Genomic DNA, 15,225 nt, shown 5'->3' with positions numbered 1-15,225 from the left:
ATCCCCTTTAGTGCATCAGTTTGGTCTGGGCAAGGAATTACCCAATTCATTTAAATTAAATGTCCCTTTCATTAGAGGAAAAGGCCAGGGATCCCCTTTTTAAATAAGATTGAAAACTACTGAAGCTTATCTAATGAAGGACTTAATATACCATGATAACCAACATGAAAGACTTAATTTAGTCATACTGCACACTAATGAGACTATATATTCAGAAGTGAAAAAATAAAGTACTTCTTAATTGTTATGAATGCGGTACAAAGTTAGTAAAAAAGATCAATAAAGAAAAGGCTAGACCGTATTTTATCCTCTTTGAAACGAAATAAAAAAACTGAGTAATTCCTGTTTTAACATTGTGTCCACAGCACTAACAGCAATGGGATTAAACTGTTTTTAATCCCCTTGTCAGTATGACAAACATTATCCGTTTGAAATAATCCTTTTATTTCCATTTCCATTTATTGGCCTGGATATGCAAAAAAGCAGCCGATCAGCCTTTTGAACTTCAGATGACATCACATAAAAGTACATTTAAAGAAGTTTACATAGCAGGGTCATTAGACCCGGGGATATTTTGAGGATTGAATTTAATTATGCATGCTAATGAGGCTACAAATGACACTGTCATATCTGAAGGCAGCAGAAGTGATGAACCAAACATTAAAATACATTTTCCTAGATGATTATCTTTTGTTATGCCAGAATGTGCACATTGCAATATAGGACAGATACAATTTGATTCTCTTCATTGTCAGTATCTTTTATTTGTGTAGTCCAATTTAAAGCCTTCAGCTAAACTAGTTATTTTTCAAACCTTCTACTTTCCCAATATTGTGCCAAATAAATATAACATAATAAACAGTTATTTGCAAAAAAAAGTTTTTTGCTAAAGGAATATTATAAATACTGTTATAAAGTTGACTCATACTGTACATGGCAAATGGCTTTTCAGAGAAACCGGAAGAGTGTGCCCTTTATGTTCCCATCTCTCTACTTTTGTCTTTTTCTTTATTTTTGTGCTTAGCAACGCAGTCTCAAACTAGCCTTTATTTTCATTTTGTTGCACACACAGGGTACGTTTTAAACCCACTTTGCATTTGTTCTTCCTTTGAGACGGTGAATATTGCTTGAGCAGATCCATATTTCTCATAACTGAATCTTATACACACACATCAGCAGTGTCCCCTTTGGGACTGGAAATGGAATTTGATCTTTTTCCACTTTAACACTTCAGATAGCACTGTGGGCTTCTAAACCGGGAGAGAGCGTACACTGAAGATACCTCATGCGTCTGCATAAGCTGCAAATCACAGATGCAGAAATATTCAGCATCATCGCCTCACTTTACAGATGAAATCATCTCTCACTGCATCAAATGCTCACGTTTGAATGTCACGTTGAATGAAAAGACCTCTGTGAAACTCTCCAATAACAGGATCATTATTGCAAACTGATAATCGTTTGGTCATCTCCACTTGGAAGCCGAGCTATTTCTTTTATGCAATAGCTTTGGCACAACAGCTCGTAAATATGCTGGGGAATCGATTGGTGTGTTGATGTAGAGGGCATTGCTCCCTCTGTAGGCCAAATGAGGAATAGAGATTTGCCGGGGAAAGAAAAGCACTGCAAAACTCCTGTCCTCCTATATGCCCGTCTCCAAAGAGGCCTGTTTGTTTTCTGATGGCTTTTTCGGTAAATCGGTAAACGCCTTAATATCAGGTGCTTGCGCTGGTGAATAACGTGGATTAAAAAGCCATTCTGCCCACACAAAAGTGGCCTGCTGTGTTTGTTGTGAAGCCCAAGCAAAACCACAACAGGAATCAGCTTTCAGAATGATTCATACTGCATCCTACTGTTAATCCAAACCAAATAATGTGGCACAGTAAGAGGCGAAAGACCCCGAACAGCTTAAATATTTCTGCAAGAGATTAACAAGAAAGCTGCTTTGTATTTTGAAAGAAAAAATGAGCATTACAGATTACAGCCATGTATGTACACTTGTGAGACAATGGACTGTTCGTGGAGACCCGGTTTACCCTCTCCATCACTCTGCAACGCATGCAGCCTCAGATAAGTCAAAAAAATCAAGGAAACGAGAGGACCGAAACAGTTCCTCACAGCGTCCAGGCAGCCATCCAATCCAAACTGTGAGGAATCCGTCCTGCGAGTCGCAGTAGCCGCGGGGCGATTTTGTTTCAGCTCTTCGCTGCTGTTCCTGTTTTTTCTGTGCTTACGTTCAAAAGCTCCGGAGCGAGGGAAAGTTTGGAAAGGGAGCTAAAGACTTCCATGTTTTGAGAGAACCCCTCCGGGTTGTTGTCGTTGCGTAAGGAGACTGAAACTCTTGGGGCGAGCTCTAGATTTAGTTCGAGAAGGCATTGTTGGGTGAAATTAAATCTAGTTTAATGAGATGGAGGCAAATGCCCTGCAGTAGACAACGAGAGTAGTTATGATAAAAACCTCAAATGAGCTAGGACAGCAACATTTATAGCTTATCATCAAATACAGGCTGGAGGAAGAAGAACATGCCTAAAAATAACTATTTACAGAAAAAGCTCAGTGAGAATATCTCTTCATTGGTGAATGCATTGTGCAATGTGCAAACACATTAACATCTAAATTCGAGCATATTACTGTCTTTGCATTTTATGAATTCAATATCTCCTCCATCCGAATCCTCCTTCGTGGGAAAACTATTTATCTGCCTCTTATTAACGTCAAATTATATTATTCGAGCTTTGGTAACGGATGCAGCCATTTCCATAATCAGATAAAAGGAATACCAGCGTGCACAGATACCGATACACGGCAGTGATAGATAAGACCCCACAAGCACTTTAACATCGGCGCAGTGAAGCTTGCTAAACCGCTCTGGTAACACATTATAGATTCTGCATTCAGTGAACTGTCAGGCTATACTCACCCCGACTGTGAAGGGTGGTTCCTGTCCCGAAAGTGCTTTATCCGATCAGCTTGTCACAGCCTTTTATTCTCGGTCCGATTTAAAAGACAGCAGACGCCCTGACGTACCTTTCCCTCCTCCGCTGTGATTCACAAGGGTTCACCGGGCAGTCAAAAGGGTAATCCAGGTATCGAATTGACAATCCTTGCTCCAAAGAGAGCGTGCAACTATGTTCAAACCTTGTGTGTGGAGTTCTTCATGCATGTAAGCAAAATGTGGCTTTTGGTTTCGATCTGTTCGAGGGAAAAACTGAATTGAAACTTTCAAAGCCAGTTTTTCAGAAAGAGTCCCGGCGGTTTGTTGGCAAGCCAGAAAAGAAAGTCAGATGTGTATTTCGGATTGATCTTCTTCCCGATCAATATGTGAGCTGCAGGAAAATAAGGAGGACACAAGCAGAGAGAAGATTAAAATCAGAAAGATGATAAATCCATACGAAGCAACCCATATGCATGATCCATCCAAGTAAAGAAACTGCACCTGCCTCGGTTCATTTGTGACATCCAGCGTCTGTTTCTTTGTGTTTGTATGTATGTGCGTGTCAGAGAGGAGCTGCCCGTGTTGTAGTCATCACTCACTGCCAAACCCCAGAACAGTACGTCTCGCGCAGAGGAGAGCTTCTCCACGTCTTTCAGGAAAGCATCTCTTTCTTTTCAACTAGCCCTGTCCAACTGAGAACAGTAGCCACGCCCCATCTGCTCTGATTGGCTAAGCCCAGCAGGGAGCGATGTAAGGGAAGAAGAGAGAGAGGGGGGGGGGGGAGAGAGAGCACGTTCAGGGAGGAAAGGATAGACTAGGCACTGAGCCCTGGAGGGACAGGGTGGCTAATGAAAGCGAAAATGCTTTTCTCCCTGTGCTTTAGCCAAATTTGTCTGCTACAAATTTGTTGTGACTCCTGGCAAACCGAATTCGTACTGACAAAGTCTCCAGTTTTTAAGAGAGGTTTCTTGTTCTTTATACAATAAAGCCAGAAGTCAGATCGTGTCAGCTTGTGTGTTTCAGAAATCTTGGCAATTGTTAGATAAAATGGGATGCTTAAACTCGAACTCATTTTGACGTGGTTTTGACTCATTTTTCTAACCCATGAAAAGCATAAAAAGAACAATTTTACTGAACCTATTGAACGATGTCATAAATATATTATTTACATTTTCCATCAAGTTGGTATAAGATGTTATGTGGAAATTATAACAATATGTGTGCCAAATGTAAGTGCACGATAATATATTTGCTGTATAATGAAAAAGACAATTGTATAATTATTGTAAAGGTAAAATGTTCAAATCTGTACAATTTCTATAATAAAAAAAATCCCAGTCTCAGGATGATTTGTGTTCATAGACACGAGTTTCACTCTTTTTGTGGCAATCAGCTCGACTTTTCGTGTGTTAATTCATTTTGTTGACGCGAATAATGTAATTTGTAGTTTTCTAAAAAAATAAAATGTGTTGATATAATTTGTGTTCTGTAAATATTCAACTATATACAAATAAGTTTTTATTCTGTTTATTGCCCCCGGCCTCAAAATCATGATAAACATTGTAGTTACCAGCATCTGTCAAATCATAATGTTAACCAACAAACTAGATAAACACAACCTTAGACAGCAGAAGGATAGATTCATACAATCACAGCTTTTTCATCAAACAAAAATATATTTCCAGAGACACGCAGACTTTCAAAGACAAGACTTAGGGATAGTTCACCAAAAAAAATTATATACAAATGATATAATTCTGTCATGATTTAATCACCCTCAAGTTGTTCCAAACCTGTATACATGTCTTTGTTCAGTTTAAGTCAAAGTAAGAAATTCTGAAGACTGTTCACACCTGACAGTTTCGGGGCACCATTGACTACTAAGAAAAGTTATTGTATATTTTTTGTATTTTTGAATTAAAGATATTTTGAAGAATGAAAAAAACATTTCTTGGGCACTTTTGACTCCTTTTTGTACTGTGGTGGTCAGTGATGTCCCAGAATCTCAGTTTCAAACATTCTTCCAAATATCTTTCTCTGCGTTCAACTGAAAAATGTCATTTATGCAGGCTTGGAACAATTTGAGGGTGAGTAAACCATGAGAGAAATTTTATTTTTGGGGAGCATCCCTTTAAGGCTAGTCCCAGACCAAAATGTATGTTATAATCTTAAAATATATCAAGACCATTGTTCAGTAATGTTTTTTCAGAGCCATTTTATAAAGGCTTTGTAAATCTCCTGACTTAACTAAAACATAAACATACCCGCTAGATTAAGACTGTGTTTTAACAACTAGTCTCACTGACTAGCAATTAGGACTAATAAATCATACTTTTTAGATTTTGTTTAGACCAATCTACCTTTATATGTGACTGATTTAAAGAAGTAATGACCCGTTTTGAAGAAAACAAGTTCATGACTAACTTGTAAGATAGTCTAAGCAGTTTATGCACCGGCCCCTGGTTTAAGTCAAGCTCTGTTTGTAAAACCAGAGCGTGTTACAATTGACCTATCGGTAAGCCCCTCCCCTCAGATGCAGTTGAGCCAATGGAAGGTGAATATGAGTTGCACAGGGACCGGAACTCGGACAACTTAAGCTTTCATCGCCATAGAGAAACATCCGAAGCTCTCATCGGTTTTGTGGCGTTTATGCCACATCGATGATAAAACGATGTGCCCGGGGTACTTGGAACACTAATTCCAGGTGTCCTAGGAGGATGAGAAATGGAATTTATTTTATTAAATTTCCTAAACCCACACACACACAAAAAAAGAGTAAAATGTGGGCACAGTAACCCAATTCAACTCTAATCCCAGTGAAGACAAAAACCTTATTTTCTGGTTGTCATACTTTCACTAAGTTATAGTTTTCATCTGCAGATTGCTGATGTCATCTTGTGCTTCAGTATCGGATCTCTGGCTAAAAATAATTAAGTCAGTGAGCCCATGCTAACCTTCAAACCTAAAAGTTCTCAACTGTTCACAACTCCTTCCTGGTGGAACACTCTTCCTAACTCGGTCCGCTCAACCACATCTCTTACGACATTAAAAAAACTACTTAAAAAATCTCTTCTGTGAACACTTGATAAAAAAATAACCCTCTTTCTTTCTCTCAACAGGTAGAGGGCTAGATTTTGTTGAAACTAGTAACTGTATTAGAACCTATTGTATTTTTGCTCCTTTAGGGTTAAATATAAGCTGCTAAATATATATCTAATGTACATGTTCTCACAGCATGTACATGTACACAAGGTCTTCATTTCAGTGTCACTCAATATTAAACTGGTTACATGTAAATTAGTTTAATCCTACCCTGCCGTACATGAACAGTCGATCCTAGATGTTGTCATCTGCAATCGTGACGACCGTAAAATGAGGCTTCTCCCGCTCTTATTGTGATCTGTAAACCCTCGCTACCAAATTAAAGGTGTTATCCACTATATATATTTTAAAATGGTTTATATATCTCTCCATGGCATATTACTACAGAGTGTGTTCAAATTGTACCGAAAACGACTGCGGACAAGGTTTTGACACTGAAAGCTGCCATTGAAAGACATTAGGAACTCTGGTCGCATATCCGAGTAAGCAACCGTAACTAAGGGGGGCGGGGCTTACCGATAGGTCAATCATGTCTGCCGAAGCAGATATGGGGCGACGTTTGTAGAAGGAAATGTGTACCAAAAACCTGTCAAATTTCGTCAAGTTAACCTACAAAATAACATACATTTCACTAGATTTACATGATTAATAAAAATTGCATCATGTTTAATACATACTATATACAATATTAAAGATAAATGTATTTGTTTTATCTAAATCAAAATCATGAATATAATAAAAATCCTGAATAGAAATGTTACCTTTAAATAAATAATCTAAATGTTAAATGCAAAAGATAAATCTTAATCCCACATATAAATGTAAATATTATATGTAAATCTTATTCTACATGCATAAATATAAATACTATGTTATATATATAATCACATTATAATCTAAATCTAAATGAAACATTTAGAGAAAATGTACATTTATACCGGCCTTTGCTGGATTGCACCAATCAGGGCGACCGACGATTATACGGCAAGCAACTCTGTTTTGATTGGAGAAACACCGTCTACAACATGGCGGTTCTGGAGTTGGAACGATCTGGAGTTGAAATCGCACAGGATGTCGAAGGTCCTGCTTCTCTGAAGCCTCTTAATGGTGCCCTTACCGCCTGCTCAATTGTACCAGACAGATCGTTCGTACGATCAATTGTACACAAACAGACCTCAGTTTCCAGTTTGGCTCCTCCAGAACGGTACAACTGTGTCATTTTAAATATTGTTTCTTGAACAGAGCAAAGATCTGTGACATATTAATTAATAAAAAAAATATAAGGAGATTTCATTAAACACACGTTACTGGGTTTTAGGTGTTTCGAACCTAGCATGACATTAGTATGTTTCACACTTTATAACTAAAACAGCTGAGTGAAGTTTATCCCATCAACGATAATTATTTACAATGTGATATAATGTACTTCTCTGAAGTATTGTTGACATCTATCCTTGCACATCCAAAACCTCAATTATTTTTCTGCTTCAAGCTGGAATGTTTCCTGCATATCATTCGTCTCTTCTGCCTGGGCTTGATAAAAATAAGCTCTCTGTTTGTGCCCCACTCATTGCATTTCTGTTTCCTATTTAAACCTTAACACTCTTATGCAATTGTGCAATTCTCAGTCTAAAAAAGTCAAACAAAACTGTTGACACAAGCAGCGGAAATGAACAGTTATTGTAAGGATAAAGCACAGGATACAGTTTCTCTGCAGTCTCATCTTCGTCTTTAGAAGTTTTATGTAGTTGAGTGGTAAGAGCAGGTTGTGGGTTCGATCCCAGGGGATTGCAAATACCAAAGTATAAATGTATAGGATAATGTAATGTAAGTCGCTTTGGATAAAAGCGTCTGCCAAATGCATAAATGTAAATTGTAATGTTGGTTAGTTTTAAACAAACAAAATATTGCAAGAACATTTTCTGAATGGTCTCATCCTTTCAATTGAGGCTGAAATCCATGTGTTTATCTCTAACTGCTGTTCTATCTGCCACAATATTAGTGAAAAGCTAGATTTGAGAGGTAATTTCAGGCAACACTGTCTGAAAGATCAAACAAAGCTCTAATTAAGACATCATTAACAGTACAATCCATTCAAAACAACGGTTGCAATAATATTCGCTGTGTTAATGCTCTTCTATTTGAATCGTAATGGTCCGTATCCGTGCACGGGGTTATATAGTCAAGTTAATGGTGCTGATTTTCCTGCAAATGAAATACCTGGAATAGAATGTTCTTGTTTTCCCAGCTTCAATGTCATGGCAGCCAAGCAAAGACAATTAAGGTGTATAGATATGTAAATATCGCATGACACCTCAACAGTTTTCAGCTAATGACATTTTCAGCTCCGGTTTGCTTTATTCCCAAGTCAGCCCAAATTAGAAACCTTAATGACCAGCAATAGGCCACAGATGGTCAAACACTAGGGTACGTGAGTCTCCTGGTCTCTCTCTGCTCCTTGCAGCATCACCGTTATGTGCCAACAATACATTACCTCGCCAGCTGCCACGTGCTCAAGGGACTAATCATCGCTTTGAGAAGAAGGTCAATCCATGGCAGTGTTCGTCAGTGAGATCATAGCCCACTCTGTGTTTGGAGAATGGACCACTGGACAGCGAGGGTGATTCATCTTTGGGGGCGAGGGGGCAGATACTTCCCGTCGCTATTTGTCTCATGATGTTGACGTGTAAAAAACACTCTGAGGGGCAATCTCGAGAGAGAGACCTGGCAGACGTTTGCAGTCAAGTTCTCCTGAGGTCTTCTCTCTCTCACATCATGAGATCAATGATGCTTGTTGAGTTAAGAGAGTTACAATTTGAAAAAATTGAAGGATGTAGATTCGTGTAATTGTGTTAATGTCATGAAACTAGGCATAGCATTTACAGGAATCCTGAATGAATGCCGTGTATGTCAGGGCCATTTCTTAGAATCTAATTGTAAATTGCTAACGGATGATGAATATGTTGTTCTTGTTAAGAAGCATATGATCCTAGGAATATTTTCATCTCAATTTTGAGAAAGAATATTTCACTTCTACTAGTCCAAATCACATAATTCTTCTAACATTGTACGACATATAAACAATCGTATTATTGTCATTATTGATGCTTTGAAGTCTTCTCAACATAGTTGAACGGCCATCTGGATTTAACAAATTTATATAAAATATGATCGACGAGTGGATGGAAATAACATTTCGTCCTTGCTGAAAGTTGTTTAGATGCAACTTCATGAAATATTAACACATTTAAATCTTATTGCCTGGATTTATTATTATGCATTGAATTAATTGGAGCTGCCCTAAATATTCAGTCTTTTAAAATTCTTGAAGTTTTATTGAAGAGACAGCTTGTGTATCACGACAGGAGAACTGCAAAATCTGTTTACAATATAATGTGAAATTTAAGAATCTCAGCTCTGATGTGTAAAGATTTGCAGTTGTTTGACAACAACAAACCTGTTCTTTATGTTGATGAGAATGTGTAAATTAAGACAGACTCGTAGTGCAAACACAAATCGGAACTTACAACCTCTCACTTCTGGCATTTTATATTGCGCTTTGACTTTTGCAACACTTCTAGCTTCGTAGTTTCTTCTGTGTGCTGTATCAGCAGATTGCATGAAGTGCTTCATCTTTTTCTCCAGTTAATTGGTTAAGAGGTAACACCTTGTACATGAGGGGAAGGAAGTCTCTCATTTCGCCAAACATCTGGCCCATATTACTGCTTACACATGGCTGGAAGGACACCTGCCTGTAAACAAATTACCAATCTTACTGGAGTATGGTGTTTTTAATAGACCACGTTTTAACTCTACTGAACATGACGTTCTTTTAATGCTTATAATTATTCTCCTTTCCCAGACAGATGTGTGTTATGCAAACATGGGTATTATTTAGATATTCCTAAAGCCAACAAAATCTTTGATTTGCCTCTAGTGCTTGTGCATGTTCTCTCAATAAGTGTTATTCTTTGAAACTATTTTTTGTGTGCTAAATTTGTTTTTTCTTCTTTGTTGAGAAGCGTTTATTTGACACTTTAAATGAAACTGCATAATTGTAGAGAGGACATTGTATTTATTCTTGGAAAAGAAGCTTATGTTTAAACCTTGCTTTGCACTATTTAAAATGCTAGGATATTTGATCAAAGATAAGAACAATATGCTGGAACCGAGCTATTGAGAGCGAGAGAGTTGCGTCAACTCCATTGACAATGGAACAGTTTTTTTTCATAGCAATGGTGGTTCATGGAGCCTCGCAACAATTCCTGGAAGTTAGTAACGCATGGAGCTTCGGGTCAACAGACCAATTGTGGTCATTTTTTAACTCATTTATAGATGCAAGTCATTTAATTAATAAAAAAAAAAGAAATAAAGCATTTTAAAGAGGAAACATAACTTCCTGGAACTTCAACGTCTGTTGTCACGACTCTCTCTCTATCGCAACGGCTCTGTGCTGGATATAGAAAGATTGCAAATCCCTGAGTGATAGCTTCTTGGAAATAATTTGTCATGTCAAATACAGCGTGCTGTAAGCCTTACAGAAACATATGGGAATTTTCTTCTTTTCTAAATCTGATGACAGATTTGCATGAAATTTGGTTGTCGTGGGTAATGCCGAGTGCTTTTGCAATGTAAACAAATGCGAAACACAGAAAACGGCATAACCTTAATTTCTCTTGTCACAAAGAAGCTCTTCAGTGAAGGTGGATCTCATAACATTGAGCTTTTAGTCAGAGCTCTGCTGAGTCTTTTACATTTTTTCCAAACACTCTGCTGTTACTCTGCTGTTTTTTGAATGATGTAATATCTGTTTTTGCAATTCCCTCTGAGAAGATCATGATTTTTACAGTGTATTCTTTCCAGAACTGTCATATCAGAACACTCACAGTTTGAATTATGTGTGCTTGACTGCACAGTGCCACCCATCCTGTATTATTACCCACATACAATGTATACATAATTGCTCATCTCAATGTTTGTGGGTCTTGTTGATCCCCAAGAATTGTTTGAATTATAATTCATAGCATAGTCATATGTAAAGATTGTAAAGATGTTTCTTTTATTTCAACTACTGTGCAAGCAACTAAGCATACAACTTAGCATATATATTAAATATATGATTAAATATGCATTTCATGAGGTTGAAAAAAACATCGTTAGCGGACATCGAAAGCAAGGGTAAATCAATCAAATGTGACCCGGTCTGTTAAAGTTCGGTAACATTTAGAAAACTTGTATGTAACAAAGCATTTCTGATTTTAGTATTTTTCTCTGTGTTTTTTTTATTTCTTTATTCTTTAAGATGGCTTTGTTATTCCACGTGCTTTTTTAATCTTTGTACACATTTGCTCTTGGCACTGCCTATGATGTTAAGGGACAAAGATTTGTCCAGTTGAGCTCCCATGCGGCTTAACATGTAAATAAACAAGAGAGCCTTTAATGTTCAGAGTTACCACGACATTAATAATAAAAAATCATCATACTTTTTACTTTACAGTGATAGGATTACACTATAATCACAATATACTGTAAAAATCAACACAGAGCACTCTCTTTTTTTGAGTTTTATAACAAAAACAGAGTAAATATTGAGAAGACTAATGTTTTCACAATATTTTCCCAGTTCAACCTGCCCCTGCCTTAACATCGCTTACGTGTAAACCACAGACAGTAATGGCTAAACAAGGAGGACCCTAAAAGAGAAAAGAAAATCGCAAGAAGACCACAACTGTGCCAAAGACCCTGTTCCCCCCACCACCCTCAAAGTTCAATTATTGAGCAGGTCAAAGCTGAAATGAGTATTGTGCCCTTTCATCACAAAAGTGCTTCACACTTTGCTAAAGCATTGCTTCAGTGCAGGAGTAAGCTCAAGATTACACAGGGAGATCATTCTTTGGGGCAGACTGCACTGCTTCTTTCTTTCCTTTCTTTTTTTCCAAGCGCGCAGCTGCTGTTTGCTTCAAAAGATGCTTTTGGCTTCTAGGCTTGAAAGTTCAGCTCTTAGTGTTCAGTGAACAGTGTGATCATCAACTGAGTTTCTTCGTCTGACGGTTGTGTTCGGCACTTATTTCAGATTATTTATTAGTATGCTGTTTGGGGATTGCGCCTTAGAATTTGCTTTGTGCCATAATTAAAAATATAAATCAACGAATAAAGAATCTAATAAAATAATTAAACGAAAAAAGTGGGAAATTGTAGGACAGTGCATGAATTTGATCAAATAAAATAAAGCAGAAATAACTCATGGGGTAACATAACTTGTTAATGTACCATCATTACACGTTTGCTGATGTGCGCCCACTGCAACAAGAAAAATCGCAGCATCCAAGAAGTCCAATAACGGGCTTGGATGCTGCGGTGATCCGCCTCTCTCGCTGTCATCACTAAGCCCGTTCGTGTTACGATGACAACAACAACGTTTAGCATCCGAATGAAGAAAATCTGAATCTTAAACCCCGCGCACATCGTTTATTTTGACTCGGACAGCACTCCCGGAGACCAGCGCGTGTATCCAGCGCATCCCCCGCTCCTCTGCCTCCAGCTCCCGGCGCGCCTCTTCCCGAACGCCGCAGAACGCTGAGCCGCTGCGCTGTCTCCTGCAAGATGCTACCGGCACAGGCACACTCCGCTTTCCTTCTCGGCATTTTGTGGATCGCCGTCCTTAATCCCGCCGATGTGCGATGCCTGAACGGCGAAGAAGATCAGTCCCAAGATATGGAGTGCAAAATGAAAAGCGTGACAGTATCAGCTCTGCCGTTTTTGCGCGAGAACGACCTGAGCATCATGCACAGCCCGTCGGCCTCCGAGCCCAAGCTGCTCTTCTCCGTCAGGAACGATTTTCCCGGCGAGATCGTCGTGGTAGACGATTTAGAAAACACCGAGCTCCCGTACTTTGTGTTGGGTAAGTACTGTATATTTTTTGACCTCTCATTGAATGCTATTGTGATGTATTTATTACTAGAAATATTAGTCGCAGGCCTGATACAGCAACTGAAATAGGTCAGTTCTTTCTAACCCGACAGTCAATATCGTGTGTGCTGTGTTTTTTCGTCCTGAATGATATGCAGCGAGACGCAAATATGTGTTATTTGTGCTAAACGAAGCAAACAGATGGGTTTATGTAGTAAAAAGGTGTCAAAGTATGCAGCTGTGGGATGAGGTGGTCACTGGGGTTACTGCTGTCTCACAATCTCTTTAACCTATAGCGAACAATAAAACAGTGTTTTACATTTACATTAAGTCATTTAGCAGACGCTTTTATCCAAAGGTGGGGTATTGTTGAATTTATTTTCCAAAAGAGATAGGCCTTGGTAGATTTATTTATAGATGCATTTATGCATTTGGCACATGCTTTTATCCAAATTAGTGATTTGCTTTTTTTTGCAAAAAGTGACTTTTGGAGGAGAACTAGCCCTAACTTTTCAGCATTAGCTTCTAAATGCATTTAATATAATAGACTGTGAAAACTGTTCAGAAAAAGTTTGGAGTGGACAGTTGTGTAAGTCACTGCCAGGCAAACAATATCAACAGCAGGTGTGTTCTGCCAACCTGATCGCACCCAATTGCGTATAAATAACAAGCTGTTGCATTATCGTCTAGTACGTACGCCAAATTGCGATTTTGCTTGCATATGATACGCCAATGTTTGCTTTTACCTGGGTGGAGAGCAGCCATTTTAAAACGTACATGAAGAGGAAACACTGAAGTAATTAAAATAATAATGTAAGGTTTAGGGTTTGGGTAGAGGTTATATATGCACGGACGCAAACATTAGGTTTAGGGTTTGGGTTAGGGGACAGGGTAATGAGATTAAATTGCTATTTAATATGCAAACACACTAATTGGCGTATCATATGCATTCAAAAAAAGGTGTATTTATGCACGCAAAATCGCAATTTGGCGTCCGTAGTATACAATAATGCACAGCGTGTTATTTACACGCAATTTGTGCGAATGGGCTGGTTCTGCAGTGGATGTGTCTGTCATAGAAATGGTCTGACAGATGTGCTTGGGTTGACTGTTTATTTGGCACTGGCACGGCGATGTCAAAAATGTCATATTATCTCTCACTTTAGAGGGATGTCTGAGGGCTGTCTGAGAGAGAAGGGTAGACAGGGAGTAAACATGTGTAAAGAGTAAAACACTGTGTGTGCTTTTTTTTACATATTAGGCAGAGATTACTACTGTATAACCATTCGCATGCTATTTTACCCCAAAAAACAAACACAGTGGTGCTATGAAAGCACTGCCTTGTTTACAATATGAAAGCACTTTGAGATGCCCAATGATAGAGTAAATCCCTCACATTAGTTTACTAAAATTTAAATACAAAACTGTGAGCATAACTTGTGCAAATTAACACAAAAAGTATTAAATCCTAAAGATATTTTTTATAGTGCATAGTCCCCGAGTGGCAAGGACCGAATGAAAACGAGTGAAATTGGACAACCACAAGATGCATGGATAGCGGCTAGCCGTAAGTGTACTTGTTGTTGCAATGCATCATGGGATTGAATGAGTGTGCTCAATAATTTACATAAATTCGGACACCACTAAAATATATCTTCTTTCGAATAGTGGATTATATTGCAGTTGTGAGGTTATTTCGGATTTGCATTTTGCGCATCTAATTCCTTAGTTTTGCAACCTTAGCATTAGATTTTAGTTAAAGTAGCCGAGATGGGTGCTGTATAAAGACAATTTAGAGACAATGATAAAAATGCGGCGAAAATAAAAAATAAAATCAGAGTCAGGTTTTGATTTAACAAAAGGTTTTAATTGAATGATTAGCATGTCTGTTCAGGAGGGTAGGAATAAAATGCAAATATGTGGTTTAACATGTCAATCTAAAATACTTTACCAAACTTTTTAATAAAGGATACACGTGGGAATGGCACACTGTGATCAAGTAGAGTAATATAGAATGCATGAGGACCTGCATATTTATAAGTAGAAATCCTTAGAGTTGAAAAAAGAAGTGTTAATATACAGAGCTAACTAGATTTTCAGTTTGTTAACAATGTTCAAATATGAATGCATTTAAAAAAAAAAGTTCTTAGTAGTCAAGATGTTAACACTTGTACTACAGAATTCAAGGAGGCTCAGCAGTTTAAAGTGCCCAAATACTCAAAAATAGCAAGTGTGGGTTCTGCAGAAACATGCAGGTTTTTTATAGGCCAAAACATCAT

At 38.1% G+C, this 15,225-nt stretch overlaps 2 protein-coding genes across 4 annotated transcripts in view; one reads left to right on the top strand and one right to left on the bottom strand.

Moving 5' to 3' along the window:
- The window catches only part of brinp2 (bone morphogenetic protein/retinoic acid inducible neural-specific 2), an 84,129-nt gene extending 77,641 nt beyond the window's left edge, over positions 1-6,488 (bottom strand). The window contains exons 1-2 of the mRNA XM_056744344.1: positions 6,248-6,488; positions 2,921-3,664 (exon numbers count right to left, since the gene is read on the bottom strand). The gene's annotated coding sequence lies outside the window, so the exon portion shown is untranslated. The remainder of the gene's footprint in view (positions 1-2,920; positions 3,665-6,247) is intronic.
- Positions 6,489-11,717: 5,229 nt separating this feature from the next.
- astn1 (astrotactin 1) overlaps positions 11,718-15,225 on the top strand; it is a 214,977-nt gene continuing 211,469 nt past the window's right edge. For 2 of the 3 annotated variants that reach the window (XM_056742685.1, XM_056742684.1), the window contains exon 1: positions 11,718-12,938. In XM_056742685.1, coding sequence (XP_056598663.1) covers positions 12,641-12,938 — 298 coding nt within the window. In that variant the 5' untranslated portion in view covers positions 11,718-12,640. The remainder of the gene's footprint in view (positions 12,939-15,225) is intronic. The other variant, XM_056742686.1, reaches the window with a different exon arrangement.

The sequence above is a fragment of the Triplophysa dalaica genome, chromosome 3 (assembly GCF_015846415.1).
Source record: "Triplophysa dalaica isolate WHDGS20190420 chromosome 3, ASM1584641v1, whole genome shotgun sequence".
In the NCBI taxonomy this organism is placed as follows: domain Eukaryota; kingdom Metazoa; phylum Chordata; class Actinopteri; order Cypriniformes; family Nemacheilidae; genus Triplophysa; species Triplophysa dalaica.
This window is presented reverse-complemented; position numbering and strand designations above follow the sequence as displayed.